At 39.9% G+C, this 26,981-nt stretch overlaps 1 protein-coding gene, 1 long non-coding RNA gene and 1 pseudogene across 2 annotated transcripts in view; 1 reads left to right on the top strand and 2 right to left on the bottom strand.

Moving 5' to 3' along the window:
- Positions 1-26,981, bottom strand: part of ak5 (adenylate kinase 5) — a 105,248-nt gene that overhangs the window by 23,404 nt on the left and 54,863 nt on the right. Inside the window, exons 8-11 of the mRNA XM_086271124.1 lie at positions 25,684-25,757; positions 14,334-14,379; positions 12,680-12,724; positions 571-734 (exon numbers count right to left, since the gene is read on the bottom strand). Of these exons, the coding sequence (XP_086127250.1) occupies positions 571-734; positions 12,680-12,724; positions 14,334-14,379; positions 25,684-25,757 (329 nt within the window). The remainder of the gene's footprint in view (positions 1-570; positions 735-12,679; positions 12,725-14,333; positions 14,380-25,683; positions 25,758-26,981) is intronic.
- On the bottom strand, positions 1,038-1,789 carry LOC147308064 (ferritin, middle subunit pseudogene; annotated as a pseudogene).
- Positions 17,477-26,067, top strand: LOC147308063 (uncharacterized). The gene is made up of 3 exons (XR_015125966.1): positions 17,477-17,618; positions 17,730-18,137; positions 25,700-26,067. It is a non-coding gene; the product is annotated as an uncharacterized LOC147308063 (long non-coding RNA).

The following is a 26,981-nucleotide window of genomic DNA, read 5'->3' as shown; positions in this document are numbered from 1 at the left end:
CAATCTTTCTGAATAAATAAAATCATCATTTAAAAACTGCTTTTTCTATTTACTCAGGTTATTTTTGTCTAATATTAAAAACTGCTTGATGATCTGAAAAATGTAAGTGTGACAGTTATGCAAAAATACTGGCAACCGCCCATGCTTCCCCTCAGCCTCTATCAAACACACATGTGAGGTCAAGAGCACTGAGGTTCAAACTCATCCAAGACTGTTAGTAGATGCACCTATGATATCAATTTAAAGCTCGTACGTCACCTTAATCTTGAGTTATCGCATTCAAAACGTTTTGAATCCAGGAAGCGGACAAATACTTTCTTTTACTTGCACTGGAGATGAGTTGAATCTAATTTTACCCTCATCCTAAACGGTTATGGTTAATCCCTTTTTTTATATGTCCAATTTTTCAATCACACAACAGTTATGGAGTATTTATTGTGCTAATAATGCAAAATGTGATTTTTACAAATGAAAACAATGTAAAGTCAAATCAGTTTATAATTCTAGGCTTTGTGAGCTTCAGTAATCCCCTCATTATTTGCTTGTTTTACTCTGGACTGCCACACTGACCTCAGGCAACTGTTCTCCTCTCTCAAGTGCGTCCCGCAGGTAGCGCCCCCTATCGTTGTTAGACTGCAGCTCGCTGCAGAGCAGGTCACCCAGCGTGACGCGATGCAGGCCGAACCTCTCCTCCATCCGCTCACACTGCAGAGCCTTACCTGAGCCTGGACCACCTGAGACAGAAACACAGAGAAACAAGCAGAAATAAGGCCATATCGTCACGGTCAAGTGATCACTGAGACTAACCTCCTGTGAGAAGAGGATGACGAGGAGGAAATTGAAAGATGACAGAAGAATATAAAGGAGGGAGATGATAGGAAATGGACGATGAGTGTTTGTGTGTCCGAAAGAAGGTACAGTTAAAGAACAAAGAGAAACAGATAAAAAACAGATAAAACAAAAAATAATCAATTAAATTACATTTATTAAGAAGGAAAATGGAAGGTAAAATTGTTTCTGCATTTTTCTGTGAAGTCTTCTTTTTTTTTTTTTTTTTTTTTTTTTTTTCCAGCTCAAAAGGTTTATTCAGATGAACAGATCAGAAACATTTCCAAATGTCAGACAGCTTAGAAGCAGAGCCATACCCTGATAACATCCATCGCTCCATGTGACATTTCACACAACAACACCACAACATACAAGAACTGATGCCAGCTTTAAAGTGAGGAAATCAGGAAAGAAATCAGCTGGAGCAGAAGTGAGTTTACTTCAAAGCCTGTGTTGTTAACATGCTGACTCCAGGCTCACTTCTACGTCTCAGCATTTAGCTCTTGTCACCCAGAGTGTGCTTGTCAAACAGGTACTCTGCCATCTTGTTGTTGTGGGCATCCATGCGGGTGAGGTTAGTGATGTGGTCACCCAGCTTCTTGATGGACTTCACCTGCTCATCCAGGTAGTGGCTCTCCAGGAAGTCACACAGATGAGGGTCATTATGCTGAGAAGCCAGCTTGTGCAGGTCCAGCAGAGCCTGGTTGACATTCTTCTCCAGCTGCAGAGCACACTGCATGGCCTCCAGCCCGCTGCCCCACTCATCACGCTCTGGTTTCTTGATGTCCTGGAGTAAGACGCGACCTCCTCTCTTGTTCTGGAAGGACAGCAGCTTGTCAGCGTGCTCCCTCTCCTCATGGCTGTTCTCCTTGAAGAAGTGGGAGAAGCCTGGCAGGGCCACATCATCACGGTCAAAGTAGAAGGCCATAGAAGTGTATTCTGTCATTCAGAGCATATCTTTTAACATAACCGAAGTTCCTCACTCATTCCCTATTAGTGTCATTCAAACATGCAGCTGGCATCTAGTTGGTAATGAGTTAATGATCGATGTGTGTGTGTGTGTGTGTCTGTGAAGTCTTCTAGGAGTGGTTTTTCACTGACTTTGCTGTTAGCATCGCAATAACATTTAAGCTGCATAATAAAAGAAAGATCATCTGTATGCCGTCCTCATTAAGACAGGGGTTTGTGCAGAAATAAGTTTGCAATTTGCAGAGTGATGCAGAGGTAATATAACAATTACTTTCCACAAGGAGTAAATAAGGAAAGCACTGCATACTTTTAAAAAAGTAAAGAGTAATGTGGAGGGCTTAAAAAGGCAGAATGAACATACAAAGCATCATATTCAGAGAAAGATAAATCAAAGTGGGAATTAAACCTTTTTTTCTAACCAACCAGCTTTCATTAAGTAATTACATTTTAGCTGCTTTCACTTCTTACGGTCAGAATATATACCGGCACTTTCTGTGTTTGATAGCTTGCTGTGATGCTCGCAGGTGTTGTTGCAAGTATAATTGTATAACGTGGCCGTGAAACTGTGTGAAGCAGTCATTTATCAGCGCTAGCCTTGAGCCTAGTAATAAAACTCAGGATGCGCTTCATAGTCATCATTATTCAACTCGAGTTGAATTCAAAAACAAGTGCGCTCATCACCATTTCCTTACGGAGCACGGACAGATATGAGCGAGGTGAGGCTCGCACGGTGGGGAACGACTGAAATCAGAGAGAAGAAATCAAGGAGGAAGGGCTAGGGATTCATTCAGAACATAAACACCGCCTTCGTTTATTTAGCCAGGCTCCATACGCTGCACAGACACCTCCACCAGGATGTAAAATAATGACCCAGAAATCCTTGAGAAGCTTGTTAGTGGCTCTTCTAGTTAGTTCGTCTTGCAAGTCAAACCCCTGCGAACTGTCTGAGTGTGAAGACGGTTTCATCACTGAGAACATCATCTAGATGAACCCAGTTTAAAGGTCACAGCTTTGGGAAGTGTTTTACTTTCCTTCTTACTTTTACTTCATTTTCTCAGTAGGTGTCACAGTGTGCACTGCAGCCATGTTAAACATTTCCATGCTTTTAGGGTGCAAACAGCTTGCATAAATGAAAATGTCCTCAGATATATTCGAAACCAGCCTTTGAGGCTGGATTATTTCCTGAGCTTTGAGAAGGAGTAATATATAGAATTATTAGTTTAAAAACAAACAAACTGATGCATGATTTTAAGAAAAAATGTCACTTGTTCAACTAATTACAAATTTGATTTAAAAAAAAGCAATTTTATCAAACCTGTAGCCTCACAGGCTGCCGCCTCATCCAAACGGCGAGTATATTTAAACACAAATATAACTTTTCACAGTGTAGATGATGTTATATTAATGTTTCCAGGATCCTGGTTACTGAGCTTTGTGAGGAAATAAGTAGCAGGGGTGGAAATCCTTAAATTAAGGTGTTTGTGAGCATGAGATGCTGCATAGTGTCCTCCTAGGGTCATTCTTTTGTCCATTCTCAGAACGAGTTTTTAAGAATGTATGGGGTGCACTGAGTGTCATATTGGGAGCAGTGAGAAAGCATTTTTAAAAAAATCATATCTGACATGTCTCCAGTTGTTGGCTAGTTGGCCTGTATGGTCATCTTAGGCGCAGAGTTCTGGGTGCGAGCACAGCTGCTGTTTAAAGCAGCCAATCAAAATAAAGTTGGCTTAAATGGAGCTGAAACAGCTTGGTCGAGAGGATTACTTTGAACTGAATCATGCAAAGCTATGGCTTAGGCCAGCATTAAAAATGGGCAGCAGGAAATGAGTGTGATAACATAATGTGGTGTGGATTTGATAGAACACAGGAGAATCATAAAGATTCACACATTTTTTTTTTTTATCCATATAATCTAAACCTAAACAGAAACATAAAAAACATGAGTAAAGAATGAATTTGCAGCTTTGGCATGTTTGAATTCTGCTTCTGGTTTCTCTGCTAACGCTCAGTTTGGTAGAGGCTGAGATCTGAGATGCCCAAACCATCCTACCATGTGTGAACAGCACTGTCACAGCGGCGTCCGCGGTAAGAGCCAAAGTGACAGATGGAATAAATTAGAGAGACAGAGATGGAAGCAGACAGAGATGAAAACGATGAGCACAAAACAAGGCAAAGACAGATACAGCCCTGCTAAATAATGTTTCCTTAAAGCATTATTAGGTAATGTTAAGAAACTTTATCAGTTTACATGAAAAATGGACTGGGAGGGGAGATTTTTTCCTCAAAATGTTGACATGATTTATCTGTTATCTGGTGATGATTACTGAGAATGAAAAATGTTCTTGCATCATTTTAATCATTCGACAAAAATCTACACATTGTGTTTCACAATGAGCAAAGATGACAAACCAACACAATCCTCTGGAATTTATATTCTGTATGTGTTAAATTACATGCACTACCAGTCAAACGTTTGGACACACCTTCTCATTTAGTGGTTTTTCTTTATTTTTACTACATTGTAGATACTGAAGACATCAAATATATGAAGGAATATATATATGGAAATATGTAGCAAAGAAAAAATAAATAAATGACTCAAAAAATATGTATTATAGTTCCTCAAAGTAGCCACTCTTTGCTTTGTTGGAAGTGCTGCAAACCTTGGCCTTCTCTCAGTGAGCTTCATGATGTTGTAAGAGAAATGACATCTCCATTATTACTTTAGGAACTGGAGGTCAGTCAGTCCGGAAAATTGTCAAAACTTTAAATGTGTCCCCAATTGCAGTCGCAAAAACCATCAAACGCTACGACAAAACTGGCTCACAAGAGGACCGCCCCAGGAAAGGAAGACCAAGAGTCACCTCTGCTGCTGAGGATAAATTCATCCAAGTCGCCTCAGAAATCAATTTAACAGCACCTCAGATTAGAGCTCAGATAAATGCGACACAGAGTTCCAGTAGCAGACACGTGTCTACATGAACTGTTCAGAGGAGACTGCGCGAATCAGGCCTTTATGGTCAAACAGCTGCTAAGAAACCACAGCTAAGAAGAAATTTGTTTGGGCCAAAAAACCACAAAGAATGTTGTAAGGGCTATTTGACTAAGAAGGAGAGTGACGGAGTGCTGCACCAGATGGCCTGGCCTCCACAGTCACCTGACCTAAACCCAGTCGAGATGGTTTGGGATGAGATGGACCACAGAGTGAAGGCAAAAGGACCAACAAGTGCTCAGCATCTGTTGGAAAACCATTTCAGGTGACGGCCTCATGAAGCTCATCGAGAGAATGCCAAGAGGTGCAAAGTGGTAATCAAAACAAAGGGTGGCTATTTTTTAAATGCAAGTCTGATTACAAGGGCAAATAATAATTTTCCGCAGAGAGGGGAAATAAAAAGAGAGAGAGATGGAAGTCAGAGAGCATGGTGGAATAAGACAAAAAGATAGAAATGGAGGGAAAATGGCTTAAGTAAAAGCTCACATTAGTATTTCACTGCTTTTTTCCCCCCTGTAGCACTTCTGCAGAACACTTTTGGATGGGTAACCCGATGCAGCAGATGGTTTGTTACACCGAACCATCTGGAAAGTAGTTCTTAGAAATTGTTCGCCAAAAAGCCAGGCACTTTTTCAAATATTCTTGGTCTCACCATCTAACTTAGCGCTCACAGGAATGATCTATAGAATTTAAAGAGCACCAAAGAGGAAAAAAGTCAAGCTGCAAACTGAGGAGCTTTGAAAGTTGGGGGGGTGAGTAGTGCAGCGATGTATGTAGCATGTAGCTGGCAGATTCTTACCATCTATACAAGAAAAATTTGTATTTTAAAGGGACCCACTTCCAAAAATACTTGGCAGGTGATCAGATGAACCATTTGTCACAAGAAGGATTTTTAAGTCACAAGTTACCATGCAAGGCAGTTGGTGAGGCAAATCCACATTAAACTTGAAGGCAGCTTGGAGATTTTGCTAACTTACAGAAGGTGTATCTGTACCCAAATTTATTGGATTCTTTTACCTGTCGGCCAAGTTTGATGATAGTTTTTATTCAATCCTGTTGTCAAAGAGAGAGAGGAAAAAGAGTCTCCTCTTCTGACTTTTAATTAACAAAATGTAAGTGCCTTCATTAATGTTTAATTCTTAGCAGCATGTGCAGGTGGACAGGTTTAGCATCAATATAAACAAAAGGCCGAATTATACAGAAGACCAAAAGTTCAAACCTGACCTGATATGTACTCATAGAAAAGGACACCCATGTTTTCCACACAGACTCTTAACAGATGACATTGCATGTTGGATCAAAATCTGACAATGCTTTTCTACATTCATAATTCCATCACTTTTGATAACATCACCAACGCCACTGGCTGAAATGGAGCCCCAAACCATGACAGAGCCTCCACGTTGTTTTACAGATGGCTGTAGACACCCACTGCTGTACCTCTCTCTCCTCTGTACATACTGATGAGCACTTCAACCAATGAATCATCACTCCATCACACCTGTTGCCACTGATTTTTCAGTCCAGTTCTTGTGTCATCTGACACATCTCAGTCTTTTCTCTTTGTTTCACTTAAGAATGGCTTCTTGAAAGCCATGCTCCCACCAAGACCATATCTTTGAGGCTTCAGTGAACCTTAGATGGATCAACTTAAGGATCAGATAAATCTCTCAGGTTCTGTGTCTTTTAAAAAAAAATCTGAAGGACATGACTTTCAGATTCTGTTAATCTGCTGTCAGTTCTTTTTAGGCCTGCCATCGGTTCTTATTTCCTGGACTTGTCGAGTTTCCTCCGATTATTTTTATTTATTTATTTTTTTAAAGATCCACGGCACACTGTGCTGAGTTATGCCAAGTTTTCAGGTAAAAGCTCTTTGGGAATCACCTGGTTGGTGCAAAAATACTATTTTATGCCTGTCAAACTGTTATCTTTGTAATTTTTCAGCACTTGTTCATCCCTTCAGTTAGGTAGGATGATTCATTTCTTCAGTGATTTTATGAAACTGTGGCTCCTTGGAAGAAAATTATGAAGAAATGTGGAGCGGCTCTAGACTTATGCACAGCACTGTATATTTAGCTAATTTAGCTAATTAATAACACTAGTATTATACTATTATATAACTAATTTAGAACAAAGGAAACATGAGATGTGAAGCATAAATATGTCCAGCAAATGGCAGATATTGGAATTGGTGTAATTACAATTTTCCCCCATCTTATTTCTTAAATTACACATAATTTCTTAACTTCCAGCTCTATATTGTTATTCCTCGACTCCCTCTGATCCCCTTTTGGTGTACCGTCTCTTTAAGAAAACTTGGCTGCCTCTTGAAGTGACTTCATATGGGAAAAAAACAGAAACCGCCCAGCACTGTTAGCTTTTGGCCCAATGGGTTTACCTGTACATACACTAACCTCTATATTTAAGATTTTATCTATTGTCAAATGAGCATCCAACACTGCAGCACAGAATGTGAGTGAAATTAAGGAAAAGCTTGATATGCTCACTGTAAAGACACTCTGGTGCTGTCATCATGATTTCTGAGAATAGGGAGATAGCCTTTTTTTTTTTTTTGCCCCTAATAAGTCTGAGAGATAACCTGTATCTCCCCTGAAGCAGCAGCAGCTTCATTGAAGCTGGATGATAAAAGGAGGAGACAGGGATGGTGAAAGGTTACAACACTTTCATGTAGAACTGAGGAGTCATCAAGCTGCGTCACGCAGTCTTGAGTCAGTATTTTCAAAGTTGGAATGACATCTGACGGGGCAGGAAAGAAAACCTTTCGTCCCTGCAGTTGTTTCTTGAAGGGAAGTGCTGGACAACTTGGGTGTTTGAAAGCACTCTTTAAAAACCTACAACTGCTGAAAATACAGCAGAATAAATCGGTTAATATTATTAATGACAAAACATTATGGGGACCAATTAAAGTAATATGCAGCTCTATGATTTTCTTCTTCTCTTCTCTGTGGTAGCTTTGCATGATTTGACCATGTTAAATATGAGCATCCATGACTGTAGCAGCATTTAATGACAGAAAATAATTAAAAAAAACATTACAGACCATTTTAAAGTCATATAAGCATCTTAAGCTTGATGGTTTTCCGTTTAGGTTAATTAATTGAATGCCCCTAAGCCAGCGGTCCCCAACCTTTTTTGCGCCACGGACCGGTTTATGCCCGACAATATTTTCACGGACCGGCCTTTAAGGTGTCGTGGATAAATACAACAAAATAAAACTAGTACCGGTACCGAAAAAAAGAAGATTTATTCATAACACACATGAAAAGACCCAGGAAAACCGAGTTAACGATAAAAACGATAACAAAATAACGCTGAAAACCGATAAAAACCCTGAAAACCACACATTTCATACCTGAGCCTCAACTCTCACGGCCCGGTACCAAACGACGAGGCCCGGGGGTTGGGGACTGCTGCCCTAAGCCTCTTAACAAAGAGCAGTTTGTTAAGAGGCTTAGTGGTTTTATGAAAATATACTTTATTTTTATTTATATAGTTTATTAACTCACTGACTGCCAGTCACACTAGATAAAAAATAGGATGGTGTTTGGTGGTGATGCTGGTTTCCCAATGATTGCACTAAATTTCTTTTCATTTGGCAACTGTTTGCAGTTGCAAATTAGAGGAACTAATTTCAGTTGCAAGGAGATTACAACTGTCCAACTCAGCAGAGCCGCTTCTAAAAAGACTGCAGATTCAGGGATCAGTTCCAACAACGTTATTCTATCAAGGTGTGGAAGAAGACCCAAACTGTCACCCTGTCACTAAGGCTCAAGCCTGCCATGAACTGGAACCTGCTGGAACACTGACATCACTCTCCACAATGAAGTAAGCTTTAAATTTCCATGAACTGAGAGAGGAATAAAGACGAGGCTTTCAAACCCACAGTAAGTAACAATGAATCTAACAAATGAAAGTGATCACTTGTACTGATGCTCTGATGCTTACAGAGTAATTCAGCATTTTTCAGCTCATTTTTCCAGCCCACATCTTACTGATGTGGTCCAGAAACAACTGGAAAAATAAATCTGAGTTTCTGTATTGCAGAAAAGTCTCCTGGAAAGGTTGACGGACGATTCCCCTCGCAGACAGTGCTGTTTTATTTTCATATCAGCATGTTCTGTTAAAAAAAAGAAAGTAAAAAACAAACAAAAAATGAAACATGTCAGCTTCCTTTCATACATACATGACGTGCTCATATTCATAAGGGTTCACAGAGCTCCTGCTACTTTGCTTGACACAACACTATGAGCAACCTGCCGGCAGAACAGTGGGTGGTAAAAGATATAAGAGCGATCAGACAAGAACGGTGAAGGTTTTATTCAACAGCTGCCAGCCAGAAGAAAGTTGTGAGGCTGTGTAAAATGTAAATACAAACAGAAGGCAGTGATTTGCAAATGATTTAAATTCTAGAATTCTTTAAAAATGAACTCTAGACCTAAAAAAAACAGCATTTCAAAGATCTTTTTCTTTCTTATAAAAAACTTGCTCATTTTGAACTTGTGATGATCATGAAAATGGGGAAAGGAGTCGATTTCTCAGTGTGCTGCATCACCTCTTCTTTTAAGATGTCTATGCTGTTAAACTGAATTTAATACATAGTTCAGTATCTGTCTATCTGGGAACTGAGGACTTCAGCTCCTGTGAGTGTGTCTTTCACACTACTAAATAAATGATTTCAGCTGCTCAACAGTTCGAGTCTTCCATTGTGATAGCTTTTGTTTCAAAATGCACCAACTGTGGACGGTGTGCGACATGTCATAGGCTTCTGTAAGGGCCAATGCTGTGAAATACTTGCAGAATGTGGTTCAGCAATGTGCTAATAAAGAGAAGCAAATAATAGAAATAAGAAGGATGCAAAACAGACACTGTCTGAATGGCAGTAAACTAAAAACTGTATATATCGTTCAGCATTAATGATGCCTTCACGAATTTGTGACAGATGCTTCTGAACTGTGTTTATAGCACATCAGATGCTTTTTCTCTTCTTTTTGCTAGTGTGCTCCTCTTTAGATGATCAAGGCATAGACGCCATTAACTGTCCCTCAAGTTCTGTAGACATGAAGTATACAGACAACCTCTGGGATGTCAAGCATTGGTGCAAGGGACGCTGCCAAATAGTGCCACAGACTCTCCTCTGCCCCCGACCCCTCCCTGAGGTTTCTTCCTGTTAGCAAGCACTGTCGCCAAGTGCTTGCTCAAAGAGGGCCGTTTGATTGTTACCTCACAGGTAAAGACTGTGATTTGGTACTAAAAATATAACATAATTGAATTATGTGAGCTCTCAGGAGCTCACTGATCCGCTGATCCGGGTCTGTGAAAAGATCCTCCAGGATACCATCCACTGTCTCAACAGTCACATCCAAGAAGTGACAATGATCATAAAGGAAAACTAGAGAAAAATCAGTCATAAGGGCATCACAATCAATCACATTGCACTGCAAAACCATTCACTTTTGGGGGTTGCCTTGTTGTTTAACTTGTTATCATGTTGACTTGCACCAAGACAGGCAGTCGTTTCTGTTTTCTAACTGGATAGATTGATATCCCTGATGTCTTACTGGCTTTATAGTGTGTCCATGCAGTCTGTCACAGAGTAATGACGGATGCTCATTTCATCTGCAATAATGTTACTTATTAACCTATTTAGTCTTTTGCTGTTCCTACTCCAGCTTTTGTTTGAGATATGCTGCTGGCATCAAATTAAAATGGCAAAAATACAAAAAAACAAACAAAAAACCCAATTACTCAGTTTTCAAATTTTCCCTTTTTTATTCTGTTTTTAAATACGTTAACTTCTGTTTTAATAAATTAGACTTTCTATTTTATTTTCCTGACAGCACAGTCGCAGATTGTTATAAATGGAGTGAAATCCTAAATGTTATCTTGATTGGCTGACCTCTCATTATACGGTATAAAATTTGTTCGGGAGACACATCTGAGTGTAGGTGACAGTTGTTGCATTTGTGGGTGACATTTTCCTCCAATTATCTGCTGCTGCTGTGAAAAAGCTTTTGGTCTGGCTCAGCGTCTGTTTTTCAAATCCTCCGACAAACTGGTGTTAATTCAGATCAGTCTGGATTTGTCCTGAGAGTCCATGAAAAGGGATTTTAGCACTGATATATGGGTGTGATAGAGAGCGCACACACACATACACACTCAGACTACTGATTAAATAACCTTTTGGTGACCGTATCTTTAGTGTTTTTCCACGGTAGCAGGGTTGACGGTGGTTAATGGAGGGTCTGTATGTCCCAGATCTCTAATTAACCTGCACGTCTGTCGTGTCTTCAATTAGCAGACTGAGCCACAGTGCCTCACTGTACTGTCATGGCATACTAATTGATCACAAAAAACTGAAAACCTCTTCCTCTAGGGGCTGGAAGTAACACTGAGCACAAATTGGAAACAGCAATGATGCATTTTTCTATTTTGTGACAAATATTACTTAGATGGCGTATATATTTGCACACGAGATTGATCTGAGAGCTGCCTTTAGAGTCACAATGCAGATTCAAGTTAATAAAAAAATACTGACAAAGATATTGGTTGTTCCACATGGAGGAGATTGGCAACTTATAAGCACCATTTCCACTGATTAATGTGATCGTTTTTACTTGTATTAACATTATCTGAATCCGTTAATTGATTAACAACATGGTTAACAGCATCCATCAGATATATTGTCTTTGACACGGATAATATTGGGTTTATATACCTCGTGGTTATAAACCAGATTAAAAAAGAAAAACAGTGAATCCCTACATTTGACAAGCTTAACCTAGTTAATTTTAACCAATTTGTACAGATAATTATTCTGTTTGGTGACAAAGTGATATAAACTTCTCTTAGATCTAGTCTATCATGGAAAATAAAATAGTAGAAAAGAAAAATAATGCATGCACTACTTTTTAAAAATGAAATCCATGTAATGCTGCAGAGAGCAGATGAACAGCACACGGAGTCCGGCACAATAAAAAATGTTTACATAGCACCAAATCACGACAGCACGGGCCTTAAAACACTTTAAATTGTAAGATGATGAAGGCATGGACAACGTTATGCTGCCTGTAAAATCATTTAGCATGACCGGTTTGGTGGTGGGTCACCAGAGCGTACAGGGCGCAGAGGGTAATTAACACCACACAAAAAATAATTTCAGCAAAATAGACGAACCTGCTACATCATGTTTTTTTTGCAGTGTTATTTTGGTAATTCATCCCATTGTGTGTCTCCTGTGTTTTAACTTCTCTTTGTCGTCCTTCTGATTTCCTGATTGTTTCCAAATATGTGTCATTCTTCAATCATATCTAATCTTGTTCACTTTTCTTTTCCCCCTGTTTGTTTCCAGCGTGTCAGCATCTCCCTTTCTGGGCTTCTCGTGCCCCTTTAGATTCTTGGTTTGTTTGTTTTTTCCCCCTTTTTTGTATTTCATGTGCTTTCTGGAGCCAGTTAATGCCTGCTTTTCATTATTTAAACCTGCCTGTCAGTCCTGGATCTGGGTCTTCTCACAATCTGAGAAAATGGCCCCAAGAGTGCAATTATATGCAAATCAGTAACGTTAGACTTCGTGCTTTCCGTCATCATAATTTCTCTGAAAGGAGGACTTATTTAGGCTATGTGTGCCTAATAAATTGCTAAATGTCAAACCGCTGTTGAACTCTAAGTACTGTAGACACACATCAGTTTAAATGGGTTGTTTTCTACTGACAGACACAAGTAAGATGAAGATATCTGTCACTTCCTCCCTAGTCTGACTTGTGTGTGTGTGTGTGTGTGTGTGAGAGAGTAAATTATTAACTAGCAGCTTGATGAGCAATCAGCAGCTGCTCTCTATCTATCACCGTGCGTGCCCATGTTGTCAGCTCTTACCCATCATGAAGATGACCTTTGGTTTCTTCTGTTCTGTAGAATAACCTGTCAGAGGGAATAAAATCACAGTTTAACATGTGGTTCAGAACCACACACCCATATACTTGTGTCTCTAAGGCCCATTTTCTGTCCTCCTAACCTGACCTTGATCATCACAAGTAAACCTCAACACCTTTTTTTTTAGGCTTAATTAAAAGTGTCCATAAATATAAAACATGCAATACAGCCGCGGTAATAACAAAACATGTAATGGCACAGTTTATTTAGCTGACGACATCTCCCTCCTGTTGTCTGTTCATCCCCTAAGGGGACTAATTCACGAGGAGAGGAATCGAGCATGTGCAATAGGGGTGAGACTCCCTTTGTGTGTGGCCGATTCGTCTCCTGTGTTTTTCCTCCTTTTGTGATTGGCTGATGGTGTGTGTTCTGTTGTTACACCCTACCACAGAATTTTAATTAAGCATATATTTGCAGTTTCCCCATGCATTACCCCGGATGCTAAGTAGGAAAGGTTTTGTGAGCAATACTTGTGCACAGAGCTAAAGCGATAAGCATTTGACTTGTGCGTTTTAATATTTCCTGTTTAGTTTTCCGAGGAAAAACATTTTGTAAACAGCGGCAGTTTGTTTACATGAAACAGAAGCTGTAACCTTCTAACTTTATCACGCAGTAAATACAGGTGTGCTCAGACACACTGCTTTTGCACAGTTGATCAACTTTATGATTTTGGCAATTGCAATGACATCATCCTGGTAAATTCATGCTCCGTGGAGGCACAGCTCACTAATAGTTATAACTCTTGTGGAATCACTGGAAAAAACTGTTAAATCCAAATAGAAAATATCAAGTGGTAGCAAAAATCTTCTTCTTTCATTTGGCACAGGCACATCTGCCTCCATCCTGCCCCTAGCATCTTCTTCTGTCACTAACCCTCTGCAAGTCTCCATGTACTACATCAGTCACTAAATATAAAGTTCCTATTCTCAACCTCCTCTTATTCCTTCCTGTCCTTTCCTCTTGCTGTATCTGAAAAGCCCCCCCACCCCCCCTTTGCCTTTGGCCAGCAGTTCCACCCTGTTTGAAAACAGCACAGGGGGTGGTCGTCCTTAACCCAGTGCCCGAATGATCCGTTACAGAAGTCACATTCCTGATGAGCTGCATGCTTGATTTGGCAAAGATTCCCATCCTGACGCAACCCTCCTCATTTATCATGAGTACACTGGCACACGGTTTCCCCATGGCTGGGTTGGTAGCAAGAATCATACCAGTAACATAATAATGAAAACAGTTTGTACTGTTGGATAATGAGATAAACATCAGGTCTAAGTGGCGACAGTGAATCAACAGATGAGCCTCCCCTCGTATTACACAATCAATACTGTTGATGCAGAACAGTGCTGACACACACACACACACACACACACACACACACACACACACACACACACACACACACACACGGCTGCAGGGAGCGGTTCATTGTGGTGAAAAATGGTTACATGACACTTGGCATTTACTGAGATGAAACATTTTGTGATGAAATGCTAGACTGAGTCGACTGCAGGCAAAAGGGACTATGGTGGAAAAGTAGGAAGAGTGTTACTTTGCTCCTTTTTAAACTGAAAATCAAATAGCAGTTATTTCCTCAACTCACTTTCTGTGTTTCCTTCGGCGTATCCGATTTCTTCCTCCTCTTCAACCTGGAAGAAAGTGAGAAATAAAGGTCTTTAGGTTTTATTTATGTTCATATTTTTCCAAAATATGTTTCAAATACTGTGTTTGTGCAGCTCCACATGCTTTCCACATATGCCCCAGTGTATTTGTTTATAAACAGATACACCCATAATTAATAGTAATAGCTACTTTCAAAAACAATCTAAGAAGGTGAGAAGTAGTTTAGAAAATTCCATCAAATAATGAGTTTTAATAAGCACATTTGAAAGAGGATAGTGAATTTCCACAGCTGTGAGACTTGGATAGCATTAAACAAGCTACTACAATCATCCAGACTTCTGGTTTCAGGTTTTCGGCCCTGCCTGCACAAGGTTACTTTCGATCAACCGCAGGAGAATTGGTGCGATATTGGCTGCCAAAGTTTCTCTGGTAGTTCACCTCAAAGGTAATGGGTTAGGCTGAGGTGAGGGCTGCGTGAAGGCCAGACATCATGCTCAAAAACAACTTGTTAATAGCTCCAGGTTTGTACACAAGGGAATTGTCATGCTGAAAGATTGAATCCTGTAGAAGCAAGGCCAAAAACACAGGTTGTCCATATACCGCTGGTCATGCCCACAGCATTCGACAAAAGAACACAGAAAAAGGCTTCTTCTTCTTCTTTGTGTGAACTGCTTGTCAGATGGTGATTCTGGAAATCACTCCTACCTCGACATATTTCTGATGTCCTATTAGGGGTGTCTGTGTTTGACTGTTCAGCAACTTCCTGAAACTGACAACCTGATGTTAACAGCAATTTTGTGGCATGATTGAAAGCACTGTGAGGGAGAGCGAGGTCTCAAGGTTTGTGCTTTCCCTTTTTTTTTTTGTTGTACAACTATTGGCGCTGTTCATGAGCAACAACATAGAGATGCTGCCTGAAAGTATAGACTGTTTTCCCCTATTTTAAACAGGTACCCAGGATGTTGTATTGGCTGTTCAGATTGGGTATAAACATATTTGATTTGCAACACTGTAGCTCAGACAGACTGTAAACCATCTTCTAGAAGAGATAAAGTATGTATTTGAAAAAGAGATTGGGCTGAGTGTCCCTACAGAGCAATCACATGGTGCTAGCCTTGAGGAAATGTCTCTCAGTAAACTGTGATGGCAGAGCAACGACCTCACGGCAAATTGAGCTCTAAAGCTGGCTAGAAAACTTTGTCACTTTAAGTGGATGCAAACTGCTTCAGCCTGTTAAAAATAATAAACTAAAATAAAAAAAATCCCAAGTGTCATTTGTGCAGATTTTCCTTTTCATTACTATGCTCCTCAGCTTCAGCCATCTGGATCACTCTGGCATGCATTACCTACTAATTACTCAAGTGCTACCATTATAATGTGTTTAATTCTTATGATTTAACAGTCCGATGAAGGCAGAAGCAGACAGGAACATTAAGACCTGAATAGGTGATGAGAAAAATGGATAAAATGAATACTCGAACACAGGTGACAGTATCGCAGGTGTGATACTTCTGGTATAAGAGCAGGGACCCTTTTAGACATTAATTTGAAAGTATAAGGAATGGAGATACACTGAGGTCATTATTCATTATTTTAGGACTGTTTGAGGGGCTGACACTCCACTGAAACTGCTCTTTTCAGTCTCTGTGATCATCTTGTAATGGGATCTGATGCAGGGAATTGTTCTGTGCTCATTTTGCTTGACCTCAGTGCGGCCTTTGATACCGTTGACCACAATATTTTACTTAATAGGCTAAAAGTTTTGGCTGGATCAGCACTAGACTGATTTTCCTCCTATTTATCTGAAAGGACTTCTTCTTCTAGGGTGAGAAACTTCTCCTGCTACACTGCTTGTTTAACCTTTGGGTTCCACAAGGTTCATTCCTGGGTCCGCTGTTGTTCTCTTTCATCATTCAGTCTTTTTCTGGCATTTCTTATCATTTCCATGCTGATGACATTCAGCTGGTCATGTCCCACCAGCTGGATTGACTGTCCACCCTGATTGTTCATCCCGGATTAGTGATTGGCTCTCCAATAATTGCCTTGTTTTAAACTGTGACAAAACTGAGGCCATTTTCAGTTGTGAGCTGTAGTCTTCTCCTCTGAACTAGAGAAAAATGCTCATGCGTTAGTATGATTACACCTGAGTTATTGTAATGCCTTTTATACTGGCTTAGACAAATCATCTCTGTCACACTTCTAAGCGATACAAAATGCTGGTGCCAGACTCCTACACACTTCAGCAAGCAAGCTTGCATAAGACTGATTTTATTCTCTTTACATTGGCTCCCAGTTGATTTTGGAATTCATTTTTAAATTCTCACACTTGCATCATGCAGAGCAGTAAATGGACATGCTCCGGACTACTTATCTCAGCTTCTTGTGAAATGCACTGTTGCTCACTGTCTAAGGTCTTTTGGTTATCCCTTGTATAAGACTAAAGCTAAGGAAGAGCCTAGCACTAAGGCTCCAGATCAGTCTACCATTCCAGCTCAGATCAGCTGAGTCTTTGGAGTCTTAAAAAAACCCTTTTCCTTCTGCTTGCATTCTTTTTTTTTTTTTAATCTATGTTTTTAATTATTTTTACTCTGTTTTAACATGGGTCACTTTTGATATTGTGTTGTAACTGTTGTTCAGCCCTTTGTGACTTTTATGTATGCGAAAAGTGCTATTTAAATAAATGTTCATTAGTTCATTAAATATTATCAGCAATTACTACAGGTTGAGATGAAGAAATTCAAATGAATAATTTCAAAAGGACACAGAAAACTGTAAGTCAGTCAAGCACCTGCTTGTAGGAGTGTAAAGAAAAAAACAAACATGAGCTCCTCACTAGTGTTTTGTTGGCAGTAGAAACTATTCAAGTCTTGACTCAACACATTTAAAAAAAAAAGACAATTGTCTCTAGTCTAAACAATACATTATATGCTTAATCACTTCCATACTTTTCTTCAGTTCCCACCAAAAGGCATGTGAGAAAACTGAGCCTCCAACCTCACATTTGAGAGAAAAACATTGAAAGTGAACCTAAATACTGTGTGAACTCTCTGTTAGCCAGCAAATAACTTGTCTAACAGGTGTATCACAGATCCTTAGTCAAAAATGTTACAAAAATGAATGGCTTGTTATCAGGCCTTTGCCAAACATGATGGCATGCTGAAGAGGTAATCAAACCATTTGATTCAGCTGTGTTGGAGTAGGGATGCATCTAAAAGCTGCAGGATAGTAGCTCTCGAGGACCGGGATTGGGCAGCCCTGCCCTAAGGTGAACTGCTAAAGTCTCAGTTGTTACCTGGATTTCATGTGAAACATACTGTATTGTTCAATTCTTAGAGAAGTAAAGTAAGATGAGTTGTTCTTGTGTTTTATGGAGCAGTTTGCAGTGCGGAGAGTCGTAGAGAGATCGGGCTGCCTGCCAGGAAACACATCAGAAAGCAGCTAAACATCAACTGCAGACTGTTGACTAAAGGAAGGATGACTTCTCTTTATGTTTCCATCTATTACTGGTTCTTGACTTCACATTGCTCTGTCGCCTGGTTATGATTTATACGTTTGGCTTTTTGCGGCGAGGTCAATGTGAAGCTGAAATTGGAGAAGAGCAGAGATGTGACGTAAAGTGAAGGAGAGCACTGTTCCTGTTAAATAAATGCCGTCAGTGTGGGGGAGTGCTGGGTGCCAACGACAAGCCAGCTTGGCATGTGGGTACACCAACTGGTCTGATGACTCAGAGAGAAACACATGCACAGCGAGCATTGAGTCCACGTGATGGAGATGGAACATGCAGGTAACCACTGAAGAAAATATAATCTGATCAAACATTATTCAGCTTTAAATATTGTTCAGCTTTAAAGTTACTGTGCAACTGTGTAATAAAAATGTGCTCACGACTTTGGCCTTGAGAGCGATAAGAAGCGATCGCCTCATCCTGCAGGTGCAAGATATCTGCAAGCGAAGAGACTAGAACACCCAAGGCCGATTTCCTTTTATGGAGTTGTTTTTCTGCTAATGCAGCACTTTCCTCACAACCCCCTCCTGTAAGTTTTAGAGAATATATACCCATCCTCACAGCAAATATTAGGAATCTCCTGATGTGAGCTGTGTTGAGAGGTTGTCTCTGTCTCAATAAAAGTTCACTGATTCCCCATCTGCCGCAGGTGTCCGGTTGTCTTCATTCTCCGCCAGCCTGGTTAAGTCAATTCCTCCTTAACATCTAAAAGAACCTATTTAATGAAGGAAGACGGGTTCACTTTGTGTTTAATATTATTCTATTGCTGTTGTTGTTTTTTTTGTATCCTTCACCACACACGAGCCGCTGTAAAATCCACCAACAACAACAAGACAACTTTTTTTTTTTTAAATTCTCATGATGTGAAGACTGTATGTTATTGCTAGATGTCACAAACACATACTCCTACACAAACATCTCAAAACCTAAAGCTTGTGTCTGTATGAGCAGCTCTATGAGAATCTTCACTGTGCACTACCAAATATAACTGTCAACCGATGTTGGAAAGGCATCCGGCTTTTTCTTAGATCCCTATAAATGAGGCAAAAACTAATATAAAACATCCATCTGAGTGTGGGACGTATGGAAAATTCATGGTGTCCCTCAGCAACAACCTTTTATTATTTGTATATAAAATATGTCTGTAAATTATACTTTATGCTAGGGCTGTTCATATAACGATATAGATTGGATAACGACATAAAAACGTCTATCGTTTCATTTTACGCTATCGTTTGTTTCGTGGTGTCGCAAAATAAACTGTTTACGGCAATATTTTTTCATCGTTTTGATGGTCACTGTAGTGGCTATATTAATTTCTTAAAGTTCTCTCTTTCTCTTATATTTAATGTAACCACACTACAGACGGACAAGTGCCTGTTTTTATGCATTGTCGTTAGCAACAACGACGGTAACAGCATCGCGTGTCCGCTTGTTTATGTTCCACACAAACCTTTCACAATAAAGCTCAAGATCCTGTTGAGACTTTTCAAAATAAACTGAGTCACGTGAAAGAGCAGATTAATTACGGATGAGAATTAAAAAAGAGCCGCCAGGTGCTAAAAAATAAACCTTAGACTCAAACGTTAGAATAGGCTTTTCCCCGCAGCACGCCGTGTAATAAATACTCACAAAGAAAACGGCGGCCCTTACAACTTATGTCTAAAAATGTCTCGTTTCATGCATCGGTTAAAACACTCGACTCCAGCTGGAAAGACTTCCCGCAAGTCGAGCTGCCCGAGATTCACAGAATTTACAGAAAATGTTACATTTTTGTGATTTATATCGTTATCGGGATGATAGCATTCTTGAGATTTTGGTCATATCGCACAGCCCTACTTTATGTCATGACAAAGTACAGCAGAGGCTGGTCACGAGATTTGGTCATGAAACAAAGTTGGGGACAAATTTATATTTTGATCTATTGATGCCACACGTGGAAAGTTAAGAAATGAATAGATACAGTCATGTAATAAAGTTTTCACAGTACAGCATTGCTGATTCCACAGGGTATAAGAAGAGTATAAGAAGCAACTGGGTGCTGCTAGCCAAATTACCAGCCTGTGTGAGCAGCTCTGTGAAAGCAGTTTGGTCAGACTGTGCAATGCTCGAGAATACTTTGGAAAAAAAAAACTGAACAATTATGGCTTGTTTGGAAGAGTTTCAAGGAGAAGGCCTCTCTTTTCTAAAATGAACATGGAAGCATGGCTTAGGTTCACAAAGTTGCACAAACTTTGTACAAACCACCAAACAAACCACAAGACCTCTGGAACAATGCCCTCCGGATGGAACATTCTATTTGTGAAGATAACTAAACAAAGCATAACAGCAAATACGTAATACTAACTGTCCAGCAAGGTCGTGAAGGGATGATGATTTGGGCTTATTTTGTGCACCTTGGAGTCACTGAGTCCACCATGAACTCTTCTGTATACCAAAGTATTCTAGAGTCAGAGCATTCTGAGCCATCTGTCTGACAGATAAAGCCTGGCTAAAGTTTAGGGAAAGTGCAACAGGACAATGATTCCAAGCACAGCAAAAATAAGGTTTTGCAATGGTCCAGTTAACTGAAATGGTGAAGCAGGACCTTAAGAGAGCTGTGCATAAATAAATGCTCTCAAACCTCAACAAACTGAAGCAACATTGTAAAGAAGAGTGGGTCAACACTCTTCCACAACCATGTGAGAAACTGATAGTTACACAGGAAATGATTACTTTGAGTTAATGATACTAAAGGTGGAGCAACAAGCAACTGAATTATGGGGTACTCTTTTTTTACATGATGGCAGACAGACATGCTGATAGATGGATAGATACGTAGGTAGGTAGATGGATGAAACCAAACAAAAAAGTGAGAAACTACAATATTGAAGTGACGGTCTAAGTTTATCACTAACAAGACCTGTCCCTGTTAGAGGATGTGTGCAATGCTTACTAGGTGAGGTAAGTTAAGGTGCAGGTAGTCTGAAGGGTTGCTACCATACAGACAAATAATACAAGAAGCAATCATATAGATCATCATCTGGATAGATATAGATCATACAGATAGAGAAATGTTCCTCTATCGAGCAATATCTATATAGAAACTGTCATAAGATTTTACACAAAACCAGATTAAGAAAAAAATGCTACTGCAACCAGCATCAAGAGACTTGGTGCTGGTTTGTAGAGAGTCATGGCAACAAGTCATTGTCTCTGTCTCCTTTCCCCTTCTGTGATGTGGGCTATGTGGTCCAGAGGACAAAAGATCTCCTCAGTATCTCAGTGGTGCAGGACAGCAGCTGCAGTCTGTTAATGATACACCGTGCTGGGGATGCTGGTTGTTGCCTGTGATGGACAACGGTTTATTGCAAATTTGTGCAAATTCCATGCCCACCATGGTGCCTGCTCTCTTAACGGCCTATCTATTCACATACCATCCCCATTCTTAATGTTGCCTCCGCAGCAAACCGCTGTGTTGAGGAGAACACCGGAAACTCCTGACTGGAAGCTGGAGTTTACCGCCGATGTTTATTGACCCAGTACAGCCTGCTCTGCCGCTTCCAAAGTGGCATCCGGGCTGACATCATCACGTCTAGATGCGACCCCACCAGTGGGGCTCAAAATCCCTCAGACGAAACAGGATGATGACTTTGTTAGCAGCAGTGGAGGATGCCTCTCCATCCATCTTCATTTCTAAAACCAATTCCCTCACATGAGACTCTCTTCATGAGTCATCTGTATAATCTAATTAAACTGTGGCTGTCATCTCAGCTTTTCAAACCACAGGACCACAATACTGAACTGTCATGTTGATTAACAGATACGATCACATCGACTGAGGAATGATTGTCCTGCGCATAATAATGATGAAAGCAAAAGACGCCATTACACACATTTCACCTTTAAAGAAACCAACAGTCACCGCAGTAATCTCCTCTAGTTCCCTGCAGGGATCGAGCTCCGTTAGATCATGTTAGAAGTGTTCTTGTTACTTTTGTTGTGTAATTAACAACTGAGGTGAAAAAAACATCCAATGCTCTTTTTAAATTAGTAGTGCTCTTGTCAAACTTTTCTCATTTGCAACAAGCTGAAAAGTTTTGATCGTTGTAACGATGCACACGTCTGCAAGAGGTTACCAATTTAAAAAGCGGGTCCTACTGTATAATGAACCATGTTGCTTCAGTACACGATATTCCATATTTGTGCATGTCAAGTCTATTCTTTTAAATGTTTTTGGCCTTTATCAGCTAAAACTATAATAGATAGGAAAAAAATCAATACATTGCTAAATATGAAAGTCTGTCAAGACATCTCTAACCTGGAGATAGCTGTGTTTGCAACATAGCAAATATGCAGATGAACAGTGGAGACTTTGTGGTTAAGGCTGCTGAGTAAGTTGAAATGTTTTGTGTTTTCATTTTTTGGCTCTTGAAACTGTAACTGTTTCCTCCAAGCTGACTACGTCGGCTGTAAGCTTCAAACTTTTCAAAGCAGATTTTCCAACATGTTACGATCAAAAAATGTTCTTTTTCTGGACAGTACCCATTTAATGTCACTGACTACATTTCTAAAAATCCCCTGAAAGGAAATTCTTTTCTGAAATACTTGCATTCTCCTCCGATTCATGTGAGCAGATGCATTTTTGTTTATTTTCTGGATTAACAGGATTAAAGGCTTGCTTTGAGTTTCATGCCTGTCTTGTGCATCCTGCCTTTGTATCTGGTCAAATTAATCGACCATTCACACAGCAGAATATGACAAAAGGAAACATTCACAGCAGTTAGAGGATTTCTCTGCATTTTTCACCAGTTTAAATAGTTTGATATAAAAGTAATCACATTTAATAAGTTGCATTACGTACTTTTAATTACGATGTAATTAAAAGTATAGCATTACTTATTACTGTTTACCAGGGTAACTACTAATCCATATCACTCAAAGCACAACCATGGCTAGTAGTCTACAGAGACACATCTAATACAAAGGTTACTGTGATGAAGCACAAAGATGTCCCACTATAACCCCTTCTTCCCTTCTCATTTTGCTGTTTGCTTTTTGTTTTTCTGTTGTTATTTCTCCTAAAAATGATAGAAATAATATTTAGATTATTTAGATGTGCCAGTAACCAAGAGGGATTAAGAACCTCAAACCAAAAATTAGTACCTTAGAAAATATACCTGTACAGTAGGTGTCCCTCCATCATGAATAAATTAGAGATAGTCAGAAATAATTGGAGGAAGCGTCCAAGACATTTGACACCAGAGACCAAAAATAGCCACTCTGTCTCGATGTCTCCCTCGTCTGCAACCTTCCTTCGTCCACACTCTAACAAAGTCTTTCTCCTTTTCATATTTGGGGGCACAAATATGGGTTGACAAGGTGGCACGGTGCCTTTCGACTGCAGAGGCAGAACTGTGTCACCGCTCCACACAGGAAGGGTTAAATGGGAGAATCACTGACTTCAGTGAGCCGGCAGCAATGTCCGTTTTACGGTTCCCTCACTGAGCGGACTTTATCATTGGTCTCGAAGCGACTACGTGACATCAGTCAATAATTATCGACCATCCTCACATGAAGTTCGCTTTTGTCCGTCACGACAAAGATTGTTTTATTAGGAAATCGCAGCTGGCCATGAAGCTCTGGAGACACTCAGCAGTATTCTGGCTCTCAGGTCTCAGAGAACCAGCTGTGAGAGTAATTCTGTTTATGAGGCTGATAATAAGGATATCAATAATTTTAACTGTATAGACACTGTGTGTCTGGCTGAGAAGAACTTTAGGACAATGTACTAGGTCCATCTCAGAAAGCTGATAAATGGATGTCTCTTAGACACCAGCCCTTTTTGTAGCTCCAGTGTTTGATGTTTCTTAGGGATGCACCATTTTCTTTGCTTATTCTTGGCTTTGAGTGTTTCGTCCCTTGTACCCCCTTACAATTTGTTGTTTCTTTCAGTTCAGCCAAGACCATTATAGTTGACATAAAGTGTTCTCCCATCATAAACACTCACCAATCAAAAACAATACTCAGGTAGGCTTTGGCATTTAAACAATGGTCAGCTGATACTAAGGGATCCAAGGTGTGCCAAAAAAATTATCCCTGACACGCTTACACCACTGCCACCAACTTAGATGGATGTTTGTACCATATTCTGATCTTACCTTCTAAATGTCAGAGTAGAAATCGAGACTCATGAGACCAGTGTGGTCTTCTGCTCTTGTAGCCTATCTGCGTCAACGATGCTCTTCTGCATATGGTTGTAATAGCTGATTATTTGAGTTACTATTGCATTCCTATCAGCTTAAAGCAGATAGTTGAGTTGAGCTGAGTTGCTTCTATGCAAAGCTGATAGTAGGAACAGGAGCAACTTAAACAGCTAAAGTGACTTAAATATTGCACTCAATATATTTCGCAATTGGATGTTTAGAAGGGTATAAACTGGGCCATCAAGCGATTTGGGCCAGCACTGAGATTATCAGCTGTATCAGCTGATCCATCAGGACTGTGGGCTAGGTGAAATCTCCACAAGCCTGTCTGGATTCAGGCACTTTGCCCCATTCATCCTGAAAGATCCTGTCAAGCTTTGTTAGATTACAGCGATGTTGTTTGGGTATCCAGTCGAATGAACAACATCGGTGGAGTGCACATTTGTATTTGGGTGATTGCTAGATGTGTAGAGCAGAAGTACCAATAAGAGATGTAGAACTTGAGAAAAGTAGCAGCGCATTACAAAAGAGAATGATGACAGTGTGACAAACTGAAAAAAACAGCAACAACTCAATTTTATTTTGGCTTCAGCTTTCACTCTGAGGGAAATTAAAGAGCTATCAACATGAAATGAAGTAAAGTCAATAGAGCAGGAGGCAAATATGTAACACAAATGTGGTCAAAAAGTTACTGTTCTCGTTAGGTGAAACTGAAAGGTGGTGTAGCCAATAGTAACAAGTAACAAAAGTAAAAGCTGTAGGTGGTGCTTTCCATTTAAAAATACTTTGTTCCTGTTCAAGCAACCCCAGGATTTAAATCCCCCTGCTGATGAATCTTTACACCAACTTTACTGATGCTCCTGAAGAAAAATACAAAAGGCGTGAATAAAAACAGACTTTAAAACGTAAAGGTGTATCTTATTAAACAGGAGAAGAAGAGAGGGAGGGGGGAGACTGAAAAAGCCTTTCATCCCACTATGAGTGAATTACTGCTGAGAAAAATACTCCCAAATCCAACACAGCTGAGCAGCCAACAAGAAATGGAGTCAGTCAGGAGCAGCTCCCAAGTGTGAATTCAATGGACTGAATAAACGTGAAGAGGTGTGCTGCTGAGAGAGTGTCTATACCCAGAAAACTCTGCCTGGTTGGAAAACTTACACAACAATAAACAACCTCCATAAACACTTCAAAGGGGAAAAAAAAGTTGGAAGAATGAAGTCAAAGAAAGGCGAACCGACCGAGAGAGACAGGCAATTTGTTTCCAGACATTTGGAGGCGGGAAATGAGATGGAGGTCAGGGTTACACTTTACTGACTGCAGGAGAGTGTGGAGGAATGAAGCTCGTCTGAATGGCAGCCAAGCATTACACAACAATATTCACCATCTTGAGGCTTTTTCAGCGCTCAGTCATTCAGCGTTTCAGATGATGGGTTTACTGTTTGCCATTTCTGAAAATGTAATTTGATTCAATTTGATTCTGTAATTTAGTATTTTACATATTTTATATTATTCATGTGAAAAGTTGTTTTTTTTTAAACTTCTGCAAAACCCAGTGGAGCAGAAAATGTAGTTATTGTTGAAGCTTTTAAATCCCACCAGAAAAAAAGTCAAACAGATAGTTTTCATTGTTGCGATCTTACCTCATCATCCTTACAGGCAACATCTGCCAGACTGCTTGTTTCACCAAGAAGACTGAGATCCAGCTCACTGGGACCTGCAGACAGAAAAATCCACAACAATCTTAAAAACGTCATTTGGTTTCTTGTTATTTATGTCACTGTGCATTAGATTTTGAGGCTGAGCCAAACAGTGATTAACATATCTCCATGTAAAATGTATTTTTTATTTTATATTATTTTCATTACTTTTAGGTTTAAAATTATTAATCAGAGTCTTAACGCTCAGCAAATTCCCTCCACTATTGGCATCATCAGGAGGGAATACAGTCTAATGTACTTTACTCACTTTGCTACATGAAAACCATTTGATGCAAGATTTTACTGGGAAACCTTAAATATCATAAACCTGGCAAAAAAAAAAAGAAATTAAATATTAATCTTTGTATAAACGAGGTCTAATTTGCATCATCATTTTTGCTCTATCTACTACCTTTCACTGCTATTTCTGTGCAATTTTAAGTTTTCAACAGGAAAAAAAACCCCACCATCAGAGGAAGCGCCACGTAACACCAGCATCTTCCCTAAGATGGGCATTCATGCAATTTCAAACTTCCTAGAAGTTTTTCCTATAAAAGCATCCTATGTGCAGGAACAAGCCAGATCTACAGAAGCTTCACTGTACAACCCACATCCAATACTGGTGTGCACACAAGAGCTGACATCAAAAGCTGAAAAGTAAAACCAATGGAAAAGTGCCAGAAACTGAAGATCCTCGAATTATGATTCAGGCCTGTCTTCAAAAGTGAATCAGTTCCTATATACTCGCACATTAAAATGCAAAACTTTATCAATAAATGCTTCCATGCGTTTGGATTTTGTTAAGGCTGAGATTTAGGGTCATGCCAGGTTTGACGCATTTGCACACAGAGGAAGGTGTCTGCTTAGCCTCACCTCTGTAAATTGATTCAGTGACTTAAATAATATAAAGGGCCTGCTTTGAGAAAAGTTAGTCGTGGTTCTCAAACCGACAAGGTTGCCAGGCCTAGTAAAAGGCTACACTTGGAGCATAATTGCTCAATCGTGTCATGTAGTCAGTGTGAGAGGTCACCTAACCCTGAGCTGCTGCTGGTTGACAATGTCCCAGTTCCTCAAAATGACCTGCAGGTGGACAGATCATGTATAACACCACCACTCAGACCTGCACCCCTGACTAACAAACATGCCTGTACCCGTGACCTGAGCAATCGTCTGAAAACTGTTGCAGTAAGGTCTTCTGACTGCCTGCTGTGTTCTCCACATGTGATGGCTCAAAAAAGCCC

This window comes from Aulonocara sp. 'chitande type north' Nkhata Bay, linkage group LG18, assembly GCF_057382095.1.
Source record: "Aulonocara sp. 'chitande type north' Nkhata Bay isolate Kocher_YH1m ecotype deep benthic linkage group LG18, A_spYH_male_GT1.1, whole genome shotgun sequence".
Taxonomy (NCBI): domain Eukaryota; kingdom Metazoa; phylum Chordata; class Actinopteri; order Cichliformes; family Cichlidae; genus Aulonocara; species Aulonocara sp. 'chitande type north' Nkhata Bay.
This window is presented reverse-complemented; position numbering and strand designations above follow the sequence as displayed.